Raw genomic sequence first — 22,364 nt, 5'->3', positions numbered from 1 at the left:
TATTATAAGAAACCAATTTAAACATCTCCATAATTCAAATACGTATAGAGAGAAGGCAAACCCCACCCCAACACATATGTCCCCTTCACCCCCCCCCCCATCCCTCCCCCACAAAAAGAAGCTCCCCCATAGTACATAGAGTACCAGAAAGAAGAGAGAAGAAAAGAGAAATCCAACCCAGCCCCTGTCTCCCCATCAACCCCCCTCCCTCCCACCTCCTCTCCCCTCCACCCCCCACTCCCCCACGTGAGAGTCCACAGATCTCCCACCAACATATAAGGAATGTAACAATCCCCGAAGCCCTTGTCACCCCACCCCACAACCAGACAAAATTGTCAAATAACAAACAACCTCCACCCCAACCAAACACAACCGCCCCTCCACCCTCCATGATCCACTCCCCCCTCCCGCTCACTATCCCTCCCAACGGCCCCTCAGCACCCCCCCCCCTCCACAACATATCCAGTACAGCAAAGTCCCTCCAAGAGCACCGCCCCACAACTTGAACATAGGAGCACAGTCACCCAGGGCAGATTGCCCCCCCACTGGAGGAACAGCCCCCTGGCAGCGCAAGGGGGGAAGGAACAGCCAGGTAAATTTGCGGTCCTCCTGCAATGGAGAGTACATCAGGCGGGAGCAGTATTCTGAGGCGAGAGGCCACCGCCTCGGCCCCCCCTCTCCCCTCTCGACCCCCGATCCACTCGCTGCCATCTCAAGGCCGTTGGAAGCCGCCCGCTACTGGGCCCTGCCCCCACAGCCGAAGCAGGTTCCTCTGGAATCTCGATGCCAGCTTGTTGCAGCAGGGCTCGGGCTTCACGAACTGTAGTAACTCTGGTATGCACTCCATTGATGGTAATGACCACTCCAAAAGGATAAGTCCAACGGTAGCGCAGATTGCCACGCTGCAGAGCCTTCGTCACTTCTCGAAATGCCCTGCGCTTCTGTAGTGTACTCGCTGCCAGATCTTGATAGAATTCCAGCCGATGACCCTCCCAGGTCACCGTGCCCATTTCTCGAGCTCTGCGGAAGATCTGTTCTTTAAGCACAAAGCTCCTTAGACACAACACAATGTCCTTAGGCTGATCCGATGTGTGGGGCCCCATAGCTCTGTGAGCACGCTCCAAACCTGGATCCAACACGTCATTCTGCAACAGCCAGCGAAGCAGAGTAGTAATGGTAGCACTGACATCTTTATATTCCGGCAATTCGGGTAAGCCCCGCACCCGCAGGTTATTTCTCCTGGTGCGGTTCTCCAGATCCTCCACCTTATCTAGCAGAAGCTGATGTTCCGCGGCGGCACTCTCCAAAGAGCGCTGCATCCCGGTCACTGAGTCCTCGCAGCTATCCATGCGCATTTCCATCATTCTACGCGGTTGCCCACCTCCACGAGGTCCGTGCGCAGTTCCTGCACCACCACCCGGACCTGCACCACCACCGCCGAAATTTCGGCTTTCACCTCAGAGATCCAGCGCTGCATATTCAACTTGGTAAGGGGGTCCGCAGGAGAGCACTCAGGGGCCAACGCGACCACCGGCGCAGCCCCCTCCACTAGAGCCCCACTCGAATGCGCCGCCTCACCTCCGCCGGTCTCTAGGCCCACGCTGCCACGTGCTGTCCGGCTCAGCGCTTGTTCCAGCGTGCGCTGGCCGGTTTTCTCCGTCGGCAGTTTTTTGCGAGTTGCCATGGGGTCCCTACTCCTCGCGCTCTTCACCCCTCTGTCGGAAGGTATATTTTAATGCGTTTTTCACAGCAATTTTACAATTTAGCGCCGGGCCCGAACGGAGCTCTGAGATCAAGCTCCCGTTCGCATCGGTGACGTCACTTCCTCCTTAAAACACATTTTTGAGGGTTTCTGAAGGTAGGGTTCAGGTTCCCACTTTCCCAAACCGCTATTTTTTAATCTTTAGAAATTTGTTATTTTTGTCATTTTTGGTGCAAATTTGCTGGTGGCAGCCATCTTGGATTTTTAGCTATCTAATTTTCTAATCTTAAATTCTGCCTCCAGACTTCTCAATTTTGTTTAAAATTTGGTAGGGATGGACTCCTCCTGTTTAGCATATGTTTGGATTGTGCTGGATTGCTGGCGGAGAAGTGTATGTGTACTGTGTGCCACGCCACCTCTGGGTCCTTGAGGGGCTGAGGAGCTTACATGGGTCTGGGATCTGGGAAGAAAATCCCACCCAATGTTCGTTTTGGATGATGGCAATTCCTTCTGGGCAGCACCAACGATTCAGTAAGACCCAGCCACTGTCCCAGGGTGTGCGTTTTTTCCAAATTTTGTTCAGCTCTTGTAGAGAGCGTATTCACGGACTCTGCTCTGTTGACACAGCAGGTGAGCATGTCTCCTCCTTCAAATCAGGTCTCTACATTCCTGGAAGTCCTTCTGCAGAGCTCCTCCATGCCGGCTGCCACAGATTCAGATTGTCTTAGCTGAACACATGGATACTATGCCTCTCCTGTCTCCTGACACTGCTTCCATCCTGACTGATACCCTCGCTGGGTCAATTCAGCGGGATATCTCCGAGTCCAGATATGGGTGAGGACCTTTCCATCCACAGACTTTTCAAATCTTTGTATCTGTTCACCATCTTGTCACAAATGCCATGAAAGAACTCGGCTTGGAATCTCAACTAGAGAATGACACGGTGACAAAATTCATCACCGTTCCCGTCCCCGTGGATAACCGCGGGAAACCATCTTCAAGTCATTCTTTAAGGAGAGAGGGAAGAATCCGAGTATGAATGGCCACAACCTCTGACCCGCAAGCTTTGCTTTGAAGAATGCTGATGTAGAAGGACTGAGGTTGAAATAGACACTAGAAAATGTAATGGGATTATTTCCCACGGTTATCCGCGGGAACGGGAACGGTGATGAATTTTGTCACCGTGTCATTCTCTAATCTCAACCCTCTACGTTGCAGTGTTCGGACATGAACTGCTCTAATGCTCTAATTAATCTCCTTTTTTCCCCAGCACATCTGGAGCTCGTGGGCTTGATTGTGGAGCAATGGGATGCTCCCGATATTTTTTTCTGGCTAAATTTCAGCAGCTTTTTGAGCAGTCAAATGTGGATTCTGCACTGGCACAGGTTACAAAGTGCATGGCCCTCCCTAACGATGGAGGCGTGATGTCAGAGTGGACATTATTTTGGAAAAGCTTTTTGATATGGCTTCATTGGGTATTAAGACTGCTGCAGGAGCCTCCTTCGTGGCATGTGCATGTCGCCAGATGCCCTCTGCGGAGGAGGATGCCTGTCCCCAGCTGCTGATAGAAGGCATGGATTATGTGGCTGATGCCCTCGAATGATGTCATAAGAATTCTCAGTAAGGTCTCTGCTTATGCAGTGTCAGCGTACCGGACTCTTTGGATTTGTCAGTGGGCAGGTCTTTCGTGTTTTCGAGCACACAGTAGTTCCAGTTCGCTGATGGCTGATCTAGATGTGACCAGATTTCTCAGAGGGGCGTTTTGCTTGTGTGCTCTTTGCGTCAGCCTTTTCCTACATGGAATCTTAATATTGTTCTGCAGGGTCTGATGGAAACACCTTTCGAGCTGCTGAAGGATGCTAAGCTTTTGGATCTGCTGATCAAGACTGTCTTTCTCGTGGCTATTGTCTGCACAGTGTATTTCAGAGCTTCAGGCTTTTTCATATAGCCCTTTCTGCGTTTTACAGGTTCAGGAGTTCTCTGTACTGTTCCTTCCTTTGTGCCAAATGTGGTTTCAGATTTTCGTGTTAACCAGGAAGTTTGTTTACCTGCCTTTTGCTTCACGGGGTTAAGAACATAAGAAGCGCCATCTCCGGATCAGACCTTCGGTCCATCAAGTCCGGCGATCCGCACACGCGGAGGCCCTGCTAGGTATACACCTGGCTTATTTTATAGCCAACCATATCTTTATATGCCTCTCTCAAGGAGATATGCATCTAGTTTGCTTTTGAAGCCTAGGACTGTCGATTCCGCAATAATCTCCCCTGGGAGAGTATTCCAGATGTCAACCACTCTCTGTGTGAAGCAGAACTTCCTGATATTAGTCCTGAACTTGCCCCCCCTTAGCTTCATTTCATGTCCTCTTGTCCGTGTCAAATTGGACAATGTAAATAGTTTTTTCTGCTCTATTTTGTCGATTCCTTTCAGTATTTTGAAGGTTTCGATCATATCCCCACGCAGTCTCCTTTTCTCAAGGGAGAACAATCCCAGTGTTTTAAGTCGATCCTCATATTCCAGTTTCTCCATACCCTTCACTAGTTTAGTTGCTCGTCTCTGCACCCTCTCCAGCAGTTTTATATCCTTCTTTAAGTAGGGAGACCAATGTTGGACGCAGTATTCCAAGTGGGGTCTGACCATTGCCCTATAAAGCGGCATTATAACTTTCTCCGATCTACTCGAGATTCCTTTCTTTATCATGCCCAACATTTTATTTGCCTTATTTGCCGCTGCCGCGCATTGTGCCGACGGCTTCAGGGTCCTATCTATCAGTACACCCAGATCCCTTTCTTGTTCACTTTTTCCCAGAGTTGCACCTGACATTCTGTACTCGTATTCCTTATTTTTACTGCCTAAATGCATTACCTTGCATTTCTCCACGTTGAACTTCATCTGCCATTTCTCCGCCCATTTTTCTAACCGACACAAATCGCTCTGGAGTTCCTCACTGTCCTCCTGCGATCTGATTGCCCGGCAGAGTTTTGTGTCGTCTGCAAACTTGATGATCTCACTGGATGTTCCGTTTTCCAGGTCATTGATATAAATATTAAAAAGGATCGGCCCAAGTACCGAGCCTTGGGGTACACCACTAGTCACTTTCTCCCAGTCGGAGAACTTCCCATTTATGCCCACTCTCTGCTTCCTGTTTTCCAGCCATTTGCCTATCCATCTTTGTATATCTCCCTCTATGCCATGGCTTTGTAGTTTCCTAAGAAGTCTTTTGTGTGGAACTTTGTCAAATGCTTTCTGGAAGTCCAAGTATATTATGTCCACCGGCTTTCCACTATCAATTTGCTCGTTCACGGTCTCAAAGAATTGGAGTAAATTCGTCAAACACGATTTCCCTTTCCTGAATCCATGTTGACTGGGTTTCATCAAGTCATGTGTGTCCAAGTGCTGAACTATGCTATCCTTGATCAGTGATTCAATCATCTTGCCGGGGACAGATGTAAGACTCACAGGTCTATAGTTGCCCGGTTCTCCTCTCGATCCTTTTTTGAAAATTGGCGTGACGTTCGCTTTCCTCCAGTCGTCTGGTATCTGACCAGTTCTGATTGACAGGTTTGCAAGTTTTTGCAGTAACTCTCCGATTTCGACCTTCAATTCCTTCAAGACTCTCGGGTGAATTTCATCCGGTCCAGGGGATTTGTCACTTTTGAGTTTGTCGATCTGGTAGTATATCTGATCTAAGTTCACTTCAACTGTGGTGAGGCTGTCCTTTATTTCTCCTGTAAACAGTTTCTCCACTTCAGGTATTGTTGAGGTGTCCTCCTTCGTAAAGACAGACGCAAAGAAGGAATTTAGTTTGTCTGCGATTTGTTTATCTTCCTTGATGTACCCTTTTCTTCCCATGTCATCCAGGGGTCCCACTGCCTCCTTTGCAGGTTTTTTCCCTTTCACGTATCTAAAGAAGGGCTTGAAGTTTTTGGCCTCCCGGGCTATTTTTTCCTCATAGTCCTGTTTTGCATCCCTCACCGCCTTGTGACATTTCTTCTGTTCATCTTTATGTTTGTTCCAGGCTTCGGTTGTCTTCGTGCATTTCCATTTTTTGAAAGAGTCCTTCTTTTCTTTTATGGCTTCCTTCACCTGTATGGTAAGCCATGCTGGTTCTCCTTTGCCTTGGCGTGAATGAATCGAATCTTGTGCAGATTGGACGTGTGGAGAGCCCCCCTGGTCACTATTTGGAGAAAACTAATGATATTCTCCTTTTGGATCATCTCTGTCTTGACAGCCCATCCTTGCTAAGGTAGGTCAGCATTTAAGGCTTCTATCGCCTATTAGATACATATGATCATTTCATCAACTTACATCTACTGCGGCAAGCAGCCGCCGGTTTCTCTCAAGGTCCGCTTGACTAAAAATGTTGCTGTATCGTGGGCAGAAGCACAATTAGTTTCTCCGGATGGAATTTGCAAGGCGGCTACTTGGTCTTCTCTACATATATTTACCAGATTTTACCGAGTGGATATGGCGGCTCATTCTGACACCATTTTTGGGACCTCGGTGTTAAGGATGGGCTCTTCAGTCTCTCTCTAGATGATAAGAGGTCCAGACAAGTGGGAGTAGAGAAAAGTACAATGGAGATTAGAGATGTAGTCAACTCAGCAAAAGCTCTTTATTGAAAAAAAAAAATCCTCATAAAGGACTCAACAAGAGGTCCAAACAAGTGGGAATAGAAAAAAGCGCAATGAAGAGTAGTAGTGTCTCATGTGCCTATCTGTCTTGACTGCGCACCCTGGAGAGTGAGGCTGTAGACTCTCCTTCTCAATTTCTTTTGGCTTGTGACTGTCGTTTTATATGCCTTATGCACATTTTGGCTTTTTCCATTTCTGCCCATAGAATGCTCTGGATTAGACAATGGGCTGGTGATTCCACTTCCAAAGGTTCCTTTTGCAAGACCTCCCGTTCAGAGCAGTTGTTGCTTGGCAAAGGCCTGATCAGCATCATGGATTCTGTGGTGTTGAGTTGCCCTCAGACCCTGCCTGATAGAAAATCCAGAATCTCTAGGGGGTCTAGTCGCTCTAATTTTCGAGGCTCCAGGCATTTCTTCTTGTATTTCAGTGCCACACAGGATACAGATGTGTATCTGGATCCCATCCTCCACCCCCACCCCCAAAGGGCATACTGCGCAAGGCTGGGGAACACCCCTCTACTGATAGGGTGCAGGCTGTCAGTGTTCCTACTGGCTTGGGTTTGCATTACATCTGACCTAAGTGTTCTGAATGTTGTTTGGTCGTGCTGCAATTGAAATTCACCCGGCCTTTGACCAATTGGTTTGTGGAATCTCCCGCTGGGCACCTGGACGAGGCGCTCTCAAGTGCAGGCCACTGTACAGTGCTTGCTGTACAGTTCTAGAGCGGGTGCCGCCCAATCTTTTGGGATGCAGAAGATACTCCATATGCATTATCATGCCACTGAATGGCTCCGATGGCTGGAGGCACCTATTTTGGAGCTCCAGCACATATGTGAGGCTCTCAAGATTCTATGGGGAATATATATTGTATCTGTGTTCAAGATGGGAGTAGTTTCTCAGCTCCTTGCGATTTTTGCAAGCTGTTACCCTCATGTTATTCCTTTGAGCAGATCAGTTATTTATGACCTTGATTGGTATGGGTGTTTCTACTTCACCTTGATTTGGTGGTCCTTGGTGCTTGGGTACTAACTTAGGTGGAGCTAAGGAGCTCAATAAAGTACAGACGAGGCACAGAGAAAAATCCAAATTGGATTCCTTCTGCAGATGGCACGCAGTCATAGGGACACTATCCACTTGTCTAGAATGTCTCACCTGTTTACTGGAAAAAAATTTACCAGGGTACATATATAATCTCTTTCATTACTGTTACATAAAGAATCACAGATTTTTTTGAGTTTGTTTTGGCATTACAGAGAGAACTAGCGATTTCCTGAATTGAAGTTAAGAGATCTGTCACAAGCTACTTGGAAGAAAGTTCCTTATTTTGAGACCTTGAAATTTGAAGTTAGACTCGGTGTTTAACACTGGATTTGTGGCTATCCTACAGCTATCCTAAAAGATGAAAAAGGAGAAATAAACAATGTTGAGAATTATGGACCAGTAGCTTCAATTCCACTTCACATCAAGCATAATAACAAATCAAATCTCAAAGTAACTTGAACACCTTAACATCACACTGTCGGGTTTCAGAATCATCATAGCAGTGAAACACTATTCAATGCCCTAACATTCAAGATTAGAACACATATGAGCACTGTACAAAAAGTTCTTGTACTACAATTTGACTTATCTAGAACATTTGATGTTTGTTATTGATCCGAAACTTCCTAGGGATAAACGGTAAAGTGCACACTTAGCTAGAAAGATTTCTAACAAACAGTGTAAAAATGAATGGAGAAAGATTGGAAGAATGGTCAGCATCAAGTGGAGCATCCATAGGTTCACCACTCTTCCCAATACTTTTCAATGTACTGATGTCAACACTACGACACTTCTTAGCTAAAGACCTCACTTCTACGCAGATGATATTACAATATGCATTCCTTTCTACAAGAATGAAAAACAAATCAATAGAGGAAATCACTTGTCTAGTTGCCAGCTGGGCTGACAATGTGAAATTGAATCTAAATAAAGAACCCCCCCCCCCCCCCAATTTTTATTGATACGCCCACCAAGAATCGCTGCCCTGAAACTGGAATCAGAACTGGGAATCCTAGGGATTATATTGGACAAAAACCTATCCTGGGAGGCACAAACATGAACATTAACTAAGAAAATAAAATATACTGTATTTTTCGCTCCATAAGACGCATCTGACCATAAGACGCACCTTAGATTTAGAGGAGGAAAACAAGAAAAAAAAATTTTGATCCTAATTCTCCCTGTCAGGTTCTGCACCCAACCCCACACTACTTGCCAAGCTCTGCACCATGTCCCCCCTCCCTGCCAGGCTATGTACCCTGTCCCCCTCCCTGCCAGGCTCTGTATCCTGTCCCCCGTCTAGTGGCTGGCAGGCAGGTAGGGACAGGGCAGGCAGGCCTAGTGGCTGGCAGGCATAAGATCATAAGAAGCCGGTCAAGTCAGTCATTCCCATTGAGTTTTTCATGTAATGTGATTGTGATTTAAATACTGGATTCTTCCAGAGGTACCGTATTTTCACATAGATAACGCGCACCCGTGTAAAACGCGCACACGGGTATAGCGCGCGAAAAACAAATTTATGTACAGAAATTTTTATATACCGCGCACACCCGTATACCGCGCATGCTGCCCAACTCTCCCGTCGCTGCCCGACACTACTTTCACCCGCCCCGACTCTCCTCTGGCCACCCCGACTCTCCTTTCGCCCGCCCCGACTCTCCCTTGAAGTCCTGTCCCCACCCTGAAAACCTGATGCCCCCCCCCGACGTCCGATTCACCCCCCCCCTCGCAGGACCGCTCGCACCCCCACCCCGAAGGACCGCTCGCACGCACTCCCACCCGCATCCCCACCCTGAAAGACCGCTCGCACCCCCACAGCCTCCCGACCCCCCCCCCCATCATGTAGAAGCTCCTACCGGTGTCCTGCTGCTTCCTCTTGGCGGTCCCGACTCCCCGACACGATCGGGGCAAGAGGGAGCTCAAGCCCTCTTGCCCCAGCCAACCGCGGCACCCCCGACACGATCGGGGCAAGAGGGAGCTCAAGCCCTCTTGCCCCCCCGACTCCCCGACACATCGGGCAAAAGGGAGCCCAAGCCCTCTTACCCCGCCAACTCCCCGACAATATCGGGCCAGGAGGGAGCCCAAGACCTCCTGGCCCTGGCGACCCCCCCCCCCCCCGCTAGTTGTTCGGGCCAGGAGGGAGCCCAAACCCTCCTGGCCACGGCGACCCCCACCCCGCACTACATTACGGGCAGGAGGGATCCCAGGCCCTCCTGCCCTCGACGCAAACCCCCCTCCCCCCAACGACCGCCCCCCCCAGCCGACCCGCGACCCCCCTGGTTGTCCCCCATGACACCCCCACCCCCTTCCTCGTACCTTTGTGTAGTTGGCCGGACAGACGGGAGCCAAACCCGCCTGTCCGGCAGGCAGCCAACGACGGAATGAGGCCGGATTGGCCCATCCGTCCCAAAGCTCCGCCTACTGGTGGAGCCTAAGGCGCCTGGGCCAATCAGAATAGGCCCGGGAGCCTTAGGTCCCTCCTGGGGGCGGGGCCTTGGGCACATGGTCGGGTTGGGCCCATGTGCCTCAGGCCTCGCCCCCCGGTGGGACCTAAGGCTCCCGGGCCTATTCTGATTGGCCCAGGCGCCTTAGGCCCCACCAGTAGGCGGAGCTTTGGGACGGATGGGCCAATCCGGCCTCATTCCGTCGTTGGCTGCCTGCCGGACAGGCGAGTTTGACTCCCGTCTGTCCGGCCAACTACACAAAGGTACGGGGAAGGGGGGTGGGGGTCGGCCAGGGGGGTTGCGGGTCGGCTGGGGGGGGCAGTCGGAGGTTCTTGGGGGGGGGCGGTCGTTGGGGGGAGGGGGGTTTGCGTCGAGGGCAGGAGGGCCTGGGATCCCTCCTGCCCGTAATGTAGTGCGGGGTGGGGGGAGGGGGTCGCCGTGGCCAGGAGGGTTTGGGCTCCCTGCTGGCCCGAACAACTAGCGGGGGGGGGGGGGTCGCCAGGGCCAGGAGGTCTTGGGCTCCCTCCTGGCCCGATATTGTCGGGGAGTTGGGGAGTCGGCGGGGTAAGAGGGCTTGGGCTCCCTTTTGCCCGATGTGTCGGGGAGTCGGGGGGGGGGTAAGAGGGCTTGAGCTCCCTCTTGCCCCGATCGTGTCGGGGGTGCCGCGGTTGGCTGGGGCAAGAGGGCTTGAGCTCCCTCTTGCCCCGATCGTGTCGGGGAGTCGGGACCGCCAAGAGGAAGCAGCAGGACACCGGTAGGAGCTTCTACATGATGGGGGGGGGGGTCGGGAGGCTGTGGGGGTGCGAGCAGTCCTTCAGGGTGGGGGTGCGGGTGCGTGCGAGCGGTCCTTTGGGGTGGGGGTGCGAGCGGTCTTGCGGGGGGGGGTGAATCGGACGTCGGGGGGGGGAACTATGTAAAAAAAATGTACAACGCGCTCACGCATATAACGCGCAAGGGTGTGCGCGGTACGTAAAAACCACGTATAACGCGCGCGTTATATGCGAGAAAATACGGTAGTTCTCCATTCCTCCCAGCCATCTGGTAAATGATTTTCACCTTAAAAAAATGCTTGCCACTCCACTCTCTGATTAATAATAATAATAATAATAATAATAGTTTATTCTTATATACCGCCATACCCATGCGAGTTCAAGGCGGTTTACATCGAGTTATATTAGGGTCTGCATAGACAGGCAGATTTACAATTATTTGTCAGAATTACAGATTTGTTATTAGAATTACAGAGTAACAGAATTTCAATTATTTATCAGCTTTATTTGAACTAGACAGAGGGTGAGGAAAGTGGGGAGAAAAGGGGGAAGGCCTCATAAGGGGGCCGGATTGGGGAGGGGGGGAGATATTGTCAGGGGGGGGAACAATTCAGGTCTTGTTTGCTGAATAGGTAAGTTTTAAGTGATTTTCTGAACCCGAGGTAAGTGGGGGCCTCTAGTATCATTTGTGCTAGCCATGGGTTCAGCTTGGCTGCTTGGAAGGCGAAAGTTCTGTCAAGGAATCTTTTGAAGTGACAAAGTTTGGGTGAGGGGAAGGCGAACAGCCACACTGTTTTGTAAAGAACACAATGCTAGGTATTATCAAGAAAGGTATTATAACCAGAATGAAGGACATTATCCTGCCATTGTATCGGGCGATGGTGTGCCCGCATCTGGAGTACTGCATCTAATATTGGTCGCCGTACATTAAGAAAGATATGGCGATACTCGAGAGGGTTCAGAAAAGAGCAACGCGCTTGATAAAAGGTATGGAAAACCTTTCATACGCTGAAAGATTGGAGAAGCTAGGGCTCTTTTCCCTAGAAAAACGGAGACTTAGAGGAGACATGATAGAGACTTACAAGATCATGAGGGGCATGGAGAGGGTGGAGAGGGACAGATTCTTCAAACTTTCGAAAACTACAAGAACGAGAGGGCATTCAGAAAAATTTAGAGAGGTCAGATTCAGAACCAATGCTAGGAAGTTCTTCACCCAAAGGGTGGTGGACACCTGGAATACGCTTCCAGAGGATGTGATAGGACAGAGTACGCTATTGGGTTTCAAGAAGGGATTAGATGATTTTGTGAAGGAAAAGGGAATAGAAGGGTATAGCTAGAAGATTAACATACAGGTCCTGAACCTGATGGGCCGCCGTGTGAGCGGACTGCTGGGCACGATGGACCTCTAGTGTGACCCAGCAGAGGCACTGCTTATGTCCTTATGTTGTTCAGGGGACCTGCAGGTCACCACAAATGCAATCAGTGTGTGATGTCATGTTGGAAGGGATGGTGATTGAAATTCCTTACTGAAGGGAAGTTACATTGAAGAGATCCACCACATGTGCCTCTGGATGAGTGGTGTATGTTTTGATATGCCCCTGGCAGCTATGTTACATTGGCCACACCTCTAGAGCCTTTAAAACTCGGCTTTCGGAACACAAGCACAATATTTCTCATCAAAATGTAGTGGATGTCTTAACAAAGCATTGCAAGCAAGTTAAGCACAGATTTGAAGATTTTAAATGTGCAGTGATAGACTCCTTCGTTCCTCCGTTGTGCAAGGGAAATATGAAGAAAAAACTTTACCAAACTGAACAGCGTTTGATATTTTCTTTACAAACAATGTGGCCATTGGTTCTTAATCAGAGTGGAGTGGCAAGCGTTTTTTAAAGGTGAAAATTATTTACATTGTTGCTTTTTCTTTTTTGTTCTTTTTTGATGTTTTGATTTTCTATAATCAGTTGTGTTTGATAAGAGCTGAGCTGAGTGCTGATTGGTTGATTCGGACCGGAAGTGAGGTCTGTGTTGGAGAGAGGGCTTTAAGTGCTCTTATCTGTTTCCTTTGTTCTGGGGCTGGTCTCAGCGTGGCTGCACTTTTCAAGGTTGTATTATTTGTTCCCCTGATGAGCCAAACATTGGTGAAACAAGGTCACTTGTTGGGAAGATTGGAGAAGACATGACAGCATTGGAGCTCAAGTCGTCTTTTGTCAGCTAAGTCTTTGAACATGCCTCTGGGTGAATTTGACCTTTTCTAAACCTGAGCTGTTCTGTGAGGAGTTTTTTGCCAGTGAAAAGTATCAAAAGCAGTTTTCTTCAGGTCCTGGTCTTGATGGGCCACGATTGAAGTGTTTCCTTGGGTGAGAGCGCATATGCGCCCCTACAGCACTCTCTTCTCTCTTGCTGATCTCCACAGAGGGACCCTCTGCATGTTCGATTGCCCTCGATGACGGAGGCCTGCAGCAACATGTCCCGGTAGCTTTGTCCTCAGTCTCTGTCCTCAGGGATGTTTCTAAGGATCGACTCTTGGACCACGCGGACAATGGATATCAGCCTACTGGGCTGGAGAGCGCACTGCAAGATTATCCAGTTCTGGGGCGATTGTCTCCATCGTAGTGTCATTGAGCCATTCGGTTGGTGCTGATTCAGTTTCAGCCCTGATTGAACAAAAGCGGTCAAAGTGTTTTTCGACTAAGTGACCGCAGTGGCTTATGTCAACAAGCAAGGAGGAACCAGGAGTATTGGCCTCCAGAAGGAGGTGAAAGTTCTCTTCCGCTAGGTGGAAAGTCATCTTCTGGCCATTACTGCGGCTCATGTTACTGAAGCGCAGAACATGTGGGCAGACTCTGGACCCAGGAGAGTGGTCCTTCTCACCTTGGGCGTTTCAGAGTATCATCGACCACTGTGGTTGCCATACGTTCGATCTCATGGTGACAGCGAGCAACAAGAAAATGGTGCATGTCTTCAGCCACAGTTATGAATGTGGAAGCACCGGGATCGATTCGCTGGCTCAGCCTTAGCCGTTGGATGAGCTTCTGTACTTGCTCCCTCCCTGGCCCATGGTAGGGAGATTTCTAAAAAGAGGGGCCAGGCATCAGGGATGGGTTATCCTAGGGGCCTCTGACTGACCTCGACACCCCTGATATGCAGACCTAGTGCATCTTCAGATCAACCTCCCTCTGAGACTTTAGCTGTTCAAGGGACTCCTTTCTCAAGGACTGATCATCTTGCAGGATCTGAACTGCTTTGGTCTCATGGCATGGCTCTTGAGTGCTCGGCTTTTGAGCCGGAAAGGCTACTCTGATCTGGTTGTATGCACTCTTTTGAAAGCTGAAAGGCCTGCCACATTCACAGCATATACTATGGCATGGGATACCTTCCAACTTTGGTGCTGCAAGGAGCAGCTGGGTCCTGCTGTGGCTTGTTTCTTCTGTCCTGTCCTTTCTTCAAAAAGGTCTGGATATGGGGCTGGCGGTTTCCTCACTTGAAAGTTCAAGTGGCAGGAATATCCTCTTTCAGGTCCCAGGATGCCAGATGTTGTTTTTTGGCACACCTGGATGTCATCAGGTACTTCAAGGGTGCGTTGAGGCTGCGGCCCACCAGTTTTCTAGCCCTGTCCACTTGGAATCCGAACATTGTATTGGAAGGGCTCTCGAGGGCCCTGTTTGTGCCCTTGCGGGATGCCCCCTAAATGGACTAGTCTATCGAGACTGTGTTTCTGGTTGTCATGTCTCCGAACTGCAAGCCTTGTCATGCAGGGACCCTTAACTGTGTATCACAGGGGCCAAGGTTTCCTTGAGGGACTATTCCTTCTTTCTTGCCAGAAGTGGTCTCAGTGTTTCACATCAACCAGGAAGTTCGCCTTCCAGCTTTCCAGCCCCGGGTTCTAAGAAGACAGACAAAGTTTTGAAGGTGCTGGATGTCTGGAGGGCTATTTTGCGTTACTTGCCGGTTATGAATGACTTTTGTCTCTCTGATCGCCTCTTTGTTTGTTTTTTTAATTAAATTTTCAACAGAGTGCAAAAAACATTATACAGATAGGTACAGCAAATTCTCTTACATGTGCACAAACCATTCCCCACCCATCCCTTCCCCCCTCCCCGGGCATATAAAGAATAGAATCCAGTAGCATCGCAGGTAGCCCATGATCATCTTCACAAGTTAAGTAATCTACTTCGAGCATGGGTAGTAAGGTCCATCCAGAAATGTTCCCAAGTCTGACAAACGTCGACCTGGACCGTGGTCCAGATCTCCAACTTGTTTCCTTTCCAAAGAGGCATGTACAATCATCAAGGATCTCCATTGATTATAAGAAGGTGGGTCCTGTGACAACCAGTTAGTCAATATAGCTTTCTTGCCCAGAAGCAACACTCATGTCACAAAGGCTGTCATCCCTTTAGGTTTTGGCGTTACTATGTTATAATATCCAAATCGTACTCTTGGTGTAGGAAACCATCGCCTGTCCCAGATAGATGTAGTATATTGTCCAAGGCTATGCCAAAACTGCCAAATGCAGGGGCAGGTCCAGAGCATGCGTACCAACGATGCATGGGCCTGAGCACATTTTGGACAGTACCAAAATGTGATGTGATTCCCATCCGGAATGCTCGTTCAGGTGAAATATAAAGACGCAGAACTATCTTCAATTGTAATTCCCAATAAAGGACATTGGCGGACACCCTCTTGATGTTTTTTAGTACTCGTTGCATTTGTTGGGCTGTCAATGAACAATGCAGGTCTTCCGCCCAAGATGCCACCAAAATATCCAAATTCGGCCCCAGTTGACAATCTTAGAGGCTCAGGAGGTGAAATCGAAGGGGTATCCTTTGTTGAGTGGAAAGACTAAAAAGTTCAGAAAGTGCTTCACGGCTGTCCTCTGTTAAATGTCCAACTGGTAAAGAGTGGATATAATGACGTAGCTGATAATAGGCAAAGGTATCTGTAGCAGGTAAATCAAACGTACGACTTAAAGCGGTGAAGGAGGCTAGTCAACCATCTCTCTTGTCTGTAATAATACAGTTTAACACACATAAGCATGCACTTCAGGATAATAGCTTTAAATAGGATCTTTTATTTATTTATTTATTTATTTTTGTTGTTGTTGTATGAGTTATACATGTGGCCTTCTCTTGAGTGGAGAGCCTGGAAATGCATAGTCTACAGGGGTAATTGAATGTTTTAAATTGATAACTGATTAGGTAAAATTTAGAAGTTGCAAACAGTTGTATATTAATTCCAGTGTTTGGTTTGCATGTATAGTTTGCTTCCACAAAAATGACAATGCAGATATAATATGGTAGATGTATTCTTATAGAAAGTCATTACTATTGTTACAGTCCCAGACTAGCACATTTAGATGTGATAGGGATGTGCTGGTATAAACACAGAGTAAACAGATTTTTTGAAAGACAAATCAGTTTTATCTTAAACCAGGACTTCCCAAACCTGCCACTAGTAGTTGTGTTTTCAGGATATACATAACCATGCATGGAATAAATCTGCATGCATTGGGAATCCAGCATATGCAAACTCTTCTCATATATATTTAATTTAAATATCCAGAAAAACCAACTGACCATACCAGGAATGGTACAGGAAGTAATGTCCTGCACAGAGTGAGTGGTTGACCCATCCACTTAACTGCCAATTATGGTTTGTTTTCCAGGCACAAAAAGTACATGGATCCTAGCAGGATTATAATATATATTGCTATTAAGATGGATCAATTTCAAGGTATCTGTCTTTTCTTTGTAGTTGCCCACTGCGCTTCTTCACGGCAGATCATTTCGCATTGGAAGAATTGCACACGGCATGACTGCCCTGTATGCCTGCCTCTCAAGAATGCTGGTGATAAACGCAATCAACAATGTAAGTCACAAATGTTAAATTTTGTATAGTTGAATTGGATTGGAATTATATCTAGAAAACTTAAGCATCAACCAAGAACTGTGTAGTGACTGGAGGAAAAGTACTTTTCTTAACTTTGCTTTATTTTTACTCTTTTTTTTCCTTCATACTCCTCTTCTCTCCAACCCTTTATCGCCAGCTTTCTCTCCAGCTTATTTCCATTCCTTTCCATCAGCCTTTCTGCTTCTGAAAAACAGATTAGGTCTGGGCAGATTGACAGTAGCCTCTCCTGAATTGGTGCTAGTTGCTCAGTTTTAAGCTACTTGTAAATGGTTCCTAGTGATTGGCAGATGTAAGTGAAAGCAAATATGATGTCAAGGGTATGGAGTAGAAGAGCTTACTTTAAAGATTTAAAAAGCAGATTTTACAGCCCCATAAGTGTTTAGAAGACCTTAAGGAATGGTCCTGAGCTTCATGAAATACATAGTGGGCCTCCATAGTCCCAGGTACATTAGATAGATTGTGAGCCCACTGCTTAGATAACCTTGATAGGCGGTATGTAAAATCCTAATAAACCTGAAACTTGATGATTTCTTATTCTCACTCCTGAATATTCCTGATGAGCAGATAGATGCCCTTCTGCATCTATATGCATAGAACAGAAATCCCTTTTAAATAATGCCCATTATGATGATTGTCTATTTCTTTGGTAGTGTTCAGCTTTTGGTTTGCTATACCACGTTCCTTGTACAAAAAGTTTAATCCAAAGCAGTTTGCAACAAACACAATAATAATCATTATTAAGTGCAATAGTAAAATAGAAGGATACATTAATCTAGAATACATTAATACGTTCCAATTACAATCCTGCCTTGTTAGGTATTCCTTAATTTTCTTTTGTAGTTTCATCAGGTTCCTTGCTATGGTTTCCATGATTTCTCATCCTTTTAGGTGTGTATAGGTTCTCCGAGGACAAGAAGGCATAATATTCTCACAAGTAGGTGACATCATTCATGGAACCTGGTATGGACACTATCAAGTGCACTGTCACTTTAAATCTTTAGGTAGTGCCCATACTGCAATTGTGCCGGTGCCTTCCTGCCTGATACAGCTCATGGGACCATCAGTTTTTTGTTTTCCACAGAGGTGAGAAGCTGTGTCTTCAGTTTTCTTGTCGACGCGTTAAACTTCTACTTTTTTTTTTTTGGGCCTTCCTGTACTTATTTTTCATTGTTTTCCCTCATAATTCGTTCTTGTTATCCTGTTTCAGTAATTTGCTTCATTTTTCAGCTGTTTCTCCTCTATGTCAAAGAGGATACGAGTGGCTTTAAGAAGTGTTTGCAATGTAATCGGACCATTTCAGGCTCTGAGACACATAATTGGTGAGCCAGTGTTTGGGTCCTGAAAATCAGGACATTCACTATGACTTCTGATCCTGCATGCAAAGGAGGTCACTGAAAATCCAAAAACTTCAATTCGAAAAATGTTTTGGTACTGCATCGGTATCAAGTATAGCAGGGGACTTGGAAGCTGACATGCAACTTCTTATGATGCAGGCATCATTATAAGCATCAGAGGCATGACTACATTATCTTCATATATGTCTCGAGGATTGAGGACGTGGCATGTAAGAAAGCTAAGAAGTAGAGAATGACACGGGGAAAAAATCTGTCCCCGTCACCGCCCCACCATCCTCTGCACCGCCCCGTCACCGCCGCCCCGTCACCGCCATCCCTTTCACCGCCCCGTCACCGCCACTGCCATCCCATTCACCGCCCCGTCACCATCCCCGCTGCATCCATATAAGCCTTAGTACTGTAATATTTAGCTTATTCCTTTCTTATAAATCAAAGTTCCTGCTGCTGAACTAGAGAAAGAGATGTTCAGCTGGCAGGGCTTTGTTTATAAATTTTTATCAACATAACTAATATACTATTTTATCCTAAAGCAAAAAATAAATAAATAAATAGAATTTTTTTTTTTCTACCTTTGTTGTCTGGTTTCTGCTTTCCACATCTTCTCATTCAATTCCTTCCATCCACTGTGTGTCTTCTCTCTGCTTCTTCCATTTGCTGTTACTGTGCCTCTCCCTTCACCCCCCCCCCCCCCCAATTGGTCTAGCACCCATCTTCTTCCTTCCGCTCCCCCATAGTCTGGCATCTGTCTTCTTCCCACTCTGTGTTCCACATTTCCCTTCAGGGTCTCTTCCTCTCCACCCTCCTTCAATGTCTGTCCTATTCCTTTCCATCACTACCCTTCCCTCCCTCCTTTACCATCTGTTCCTTTCTACCACCCTTCAGCTCCTCTCGCGTGGCCTATCTATCTACCTTCCTCCCTCTTATTTTCATGGCACGTTACAATGTAATTTGTGCAAGCCACTGGAGCCAGCGAGCTCGGTCCCTGTCCCATCCCCACAAACCATCTCGCTTCTGTGCTCCTATTTTCCCCATTTCTAATATCTCCCCTATGTATCTGCCATTGCCCCCCCCCCCCCTGTGTCTATATACCATCCCCATGGCATGTCCCCTTTATGTCTCTGTCCCTATGCCCCATGCACATAATTTCCCCTCTTTCTGTTACCTTCCTGTGTCCAGATTTCCCCTATCTTCCTCTTCCATACCAGTGTGTCTCTTCTTTTCAACCCCATCTAGCTTTTTTCCCCTCTTTCTTCCCCCTCCCCCTGCTTCTAGCATCTGGCTCACCTGCCTGTCCTTCCCTTTCTTTCCTGCTGTGGGTTTTTCTTTCCGTCTTCATCCCGTTGGCCCAGAATCCTTTTCCCTTTCACTCCCTCCTTCCAGTTTGAGCCGGGAACATGGGTGATCGCACGGTCCCCGCAGTCCCCACCCGCCTGCCCAATCGATCCTAGTGTTTAGCCAGCTCTCTCCCTTCTCCTCACCTTAGTTGCAGGCTTTCTTTTTCGGCAACCTGCACGCTTTCCCAAAGAGCCACGCATGCGCGGCTGCTCAGTGTTCAATCTTCTGCTCTGCTGCAACTTCCTGTTTCCGGTTGCGTCAGAGCAGAAGATCGAAACTGAGCAGCAGCGGGTGCGCGGCTCTTTGATAGCGTGCGGGTCGCCGAAAAAGAAAGCCTACATACTAAGGTGAGGAGAAGGGAGAGAGCTGGCTAATCACTAGGATCGATTGGGCAGGCGGGTGTGGGCTGCGGGAACCGCGCGATCCTTCATGCCTCACTGCGGGGACAAGACCATTCACCGCTCCACGGGGCGGTGAATGGCCTTGTCCCCGTCCCCGCAGCGACTGCTAGTTTTCGTTCCCTGTTTCGGCGGGTTACCCGCGGCTAAATGCGGTGGCCGCGGGTAAACCGCCACCGTGTCATTCTCTACTAAGAAGCACAAACATTCTTCCCCTTCTAGGTATGGCACTGCATTCTCCCAAGAATCAACTTCCTTGACACACAGTAAGTGTTGATGCACGAAGACCACTCTCCTTCCCTCCAGCTGATTCTCCTCATAGGTGTGCCTCAACTTTGTGATCTCTCACATTCCCTAACATCTGTTACAGCAGACTGCTACTATACTGATGTCTCTTCAGTTCTGTCTCTCCAGGAGGTGATCTGGGCTATGCTCAGACAAGAGCTTTTGGAACTACTGTGGACACAGTCTAAACAGGCTTTAAAGGCTTCCATGCCTGCCTCAGCCCAGCCCGAGAATACATCAAAGCATTGATTGAGGACGAGGTCATGCACTCCTGCTTGATGTGAACATCGGGTTGGCATGGACCCTCTCGACACAAGCATCATCGGCAGAAGAATCATCTCCTGAGTCAGGCCATCGACCTGCACCTTGATGCACAGTCGACATTCCTCTTGACACACACACCCCATTTCACCTATCAGGGAATACTATGAGGATTCTAACTCGAATCTCTCCAATCATTCAAATGAGGAGTTGTTAATTCTCAGCAGAAAAATCCTATGGTACCTTCTGGTGTTCTCCACTTCAATGATACAAGTCTCCGCCGGAAAGTATATCTTTTACTGGCTTTGTCAGACAGATGGGTCAGGCTTTGCCTATCAAACGAAAACAGGAGGAACCTCACTCTTGAGCTTTTTGACCTCCTTGACTATGAAGCACCACCAAACAAATACATTAGAATACCTTTGCATAGGATTATGAAGGACACTTAAGAAATGAGAGAACCTTCTCTTGGTCCAGGTAGCTCCTAAAAAGATAGGCACAATGTATAGAATACAAAAATGCCAAAGATTTGAATGAACTCAACTTCAACACCATTCATTAGTTGTGGAATATGCCCTCAAATGATCACACAGCTCATGATCTATGCTTCTGCCCCTCCAGGCAGAGAAGCCAGGATATTAGACTTTTTTGCCAAATGCATTTTCCAATCATCTTTGCATATCAATAAAATTATGGACTACCAATTCTGCATATCTGTTTATTTTAAATTCTTACTTAAACAACTCTGAGTTTGAGGAATTTTTCCCTCCAGATGAACTAAAACATTATCTAAGAACTTGTATACTACAAGAAAATATATGACTAGAGGACTTTTGATGCATTTGATATTTCTTTTCAAACATCTGCAGTTGCAATTGCAGTGTGCCATTTAGCCTAGCTTAGAATTTCTGATCTGGAAACATCAGTTCAAGAATACTTTTTGAATGTTCCTTGTAAGGGAGATGAACTGTTTTGGGATAAAATTGAAGAAGTGGGAGATAAATAAAAAAAAATGCACAAATTCTTTCGTCTAGAAGGTATTCTTCCTCATCCAGATGTTCATATTACTGTAACACCAAACAACATAATCTTCTAGGCCTGCTGATCAGGGACCCCTTTTGAGGTAACAAAGGATACAGAAATCACAACCTCAGTTTTATTGCAAACAGCAGTCATCCTTTTGACTCCTCCTTTATAGAAAGCATTGTCAACATTCCCCTGCCTCTTCCTCCTGGTCTCCCCATTGGAAGCAGATTACTCTATTCTCTCAATGTTGGACTCTTATCACAACAGATCAGTGAGTGCTTTTTGTAGTCACTCGGGGCTTTGCCCTGTGTTTGATCAGGAAACCTCCAAGAGTTTCTTTTCAGTTCTCTCCAGAAGACCTTCCTTCACCAAGAACTCTCAGCCCTTCTGTAACTAAACAGTTTCCTCTGCAGGAAAGAGGCTGGGCATTCTACTCAAAATATATCCTAATACCAAAAAAGATTGGAGGCCTTGGACCTTTTCTAGACCTAAGGGGTCTAAACAAATACTTGCTGAAGGAGAAGTTTCACATGGTTTGTGTATGAGCTCTTCTACGTGTACTAAAAAAAAAAAAAAAAAAAGCTATTGGCATTATTCTCTAGGTCTCGAAGGCCTATGTTCACTTTCTGTGAACAGGTAGGCTGGATATGTATCTTTGCTGTTGCATTGGATCTCGATATTTCCAATGCAAAGTCTTGCCCTTCAGATTAGCTTTGGCCCCTCAAGCCTTCACAAAATGCCTAGTGGTGGCAGCAGCCCTTAGCACATGGATGTTTCACATATTTCCAGACTTGGATGTCCGATTGATCAAGCAACTCACAAACAGCTCAGCATGCCATCAACTTAACAGTTTGTCTCCTGGAGCTGCTCTGGTTTGCCATCAACTACCAAAAGTCACATCTACACCCTTCTCAGATGCACGGGAGCTCTTTTGGATACTACACATGGTCGAGCTTTTCTACTGAAGCAGAGTGTGATCAATCCCATTCAATTGTGTTAAGCACTCCACCCTTCAACATACTTCACATCACTCCACCCTTCAACATACTTCACATCAGATGTTATACCTTCTCTGACAGGGCGTCAACGATACTTGTCACTACATTTGCACGTTTTCACCTCTGAGTCCCATAGTGGACCCTATCGATCCAATGCTACCCCCCTGCCATCAAAAGCTTCTAACAGATGCTTTGATTCTAGGATGGGATGC

At 47.3% G+C, this 22,364-nt stretch overlaps 1 protein-coding gene across 4 annotated transcripts in view; it reads left to right on the top strand.

Moving 5' to 3' along the window:
* The window catches only part of EP300 (E1A binding protein p300), a 532,137-nt gene that overhangs the window by 127,056 nt on the left and 382,717 nt on the right, over positions 1-22,364 (top strand). For all 4 annotated transcript variants that reach the window (XM_033935072.1, XM_033935073.1, XM_033935071.1 and 1 more), the window contains exon 5: positions 16,339-16,452. In XM_033935072.1, coding sequence (XP_033790963.1) covers positions 16,339-16,452 — 114 coding nt within the window. The remainder of the gene's footprint in view (positions 1-16,338; positions 16,453-22,364) is intronic.

Source organism: Geotrypetes seraphini, chromosome 2 (assembly GCF_902459505.1).
Source record: "Geotrypetes seraphini chromosome 2, aGeoSer1.1, whole genome shotgun sequence".
Taxonomy (NCBI): Eukaryota; Metazoa; Chordata; class Amphibia; order Gymnophiona; family Dermophiidae; genus Geotrypetes; species Geotrypetes seraphini.
Note: the sequence above shows the minus strand (reverse complement) of the source record. Positions and strands in the feature narration are given on the sequence as shown.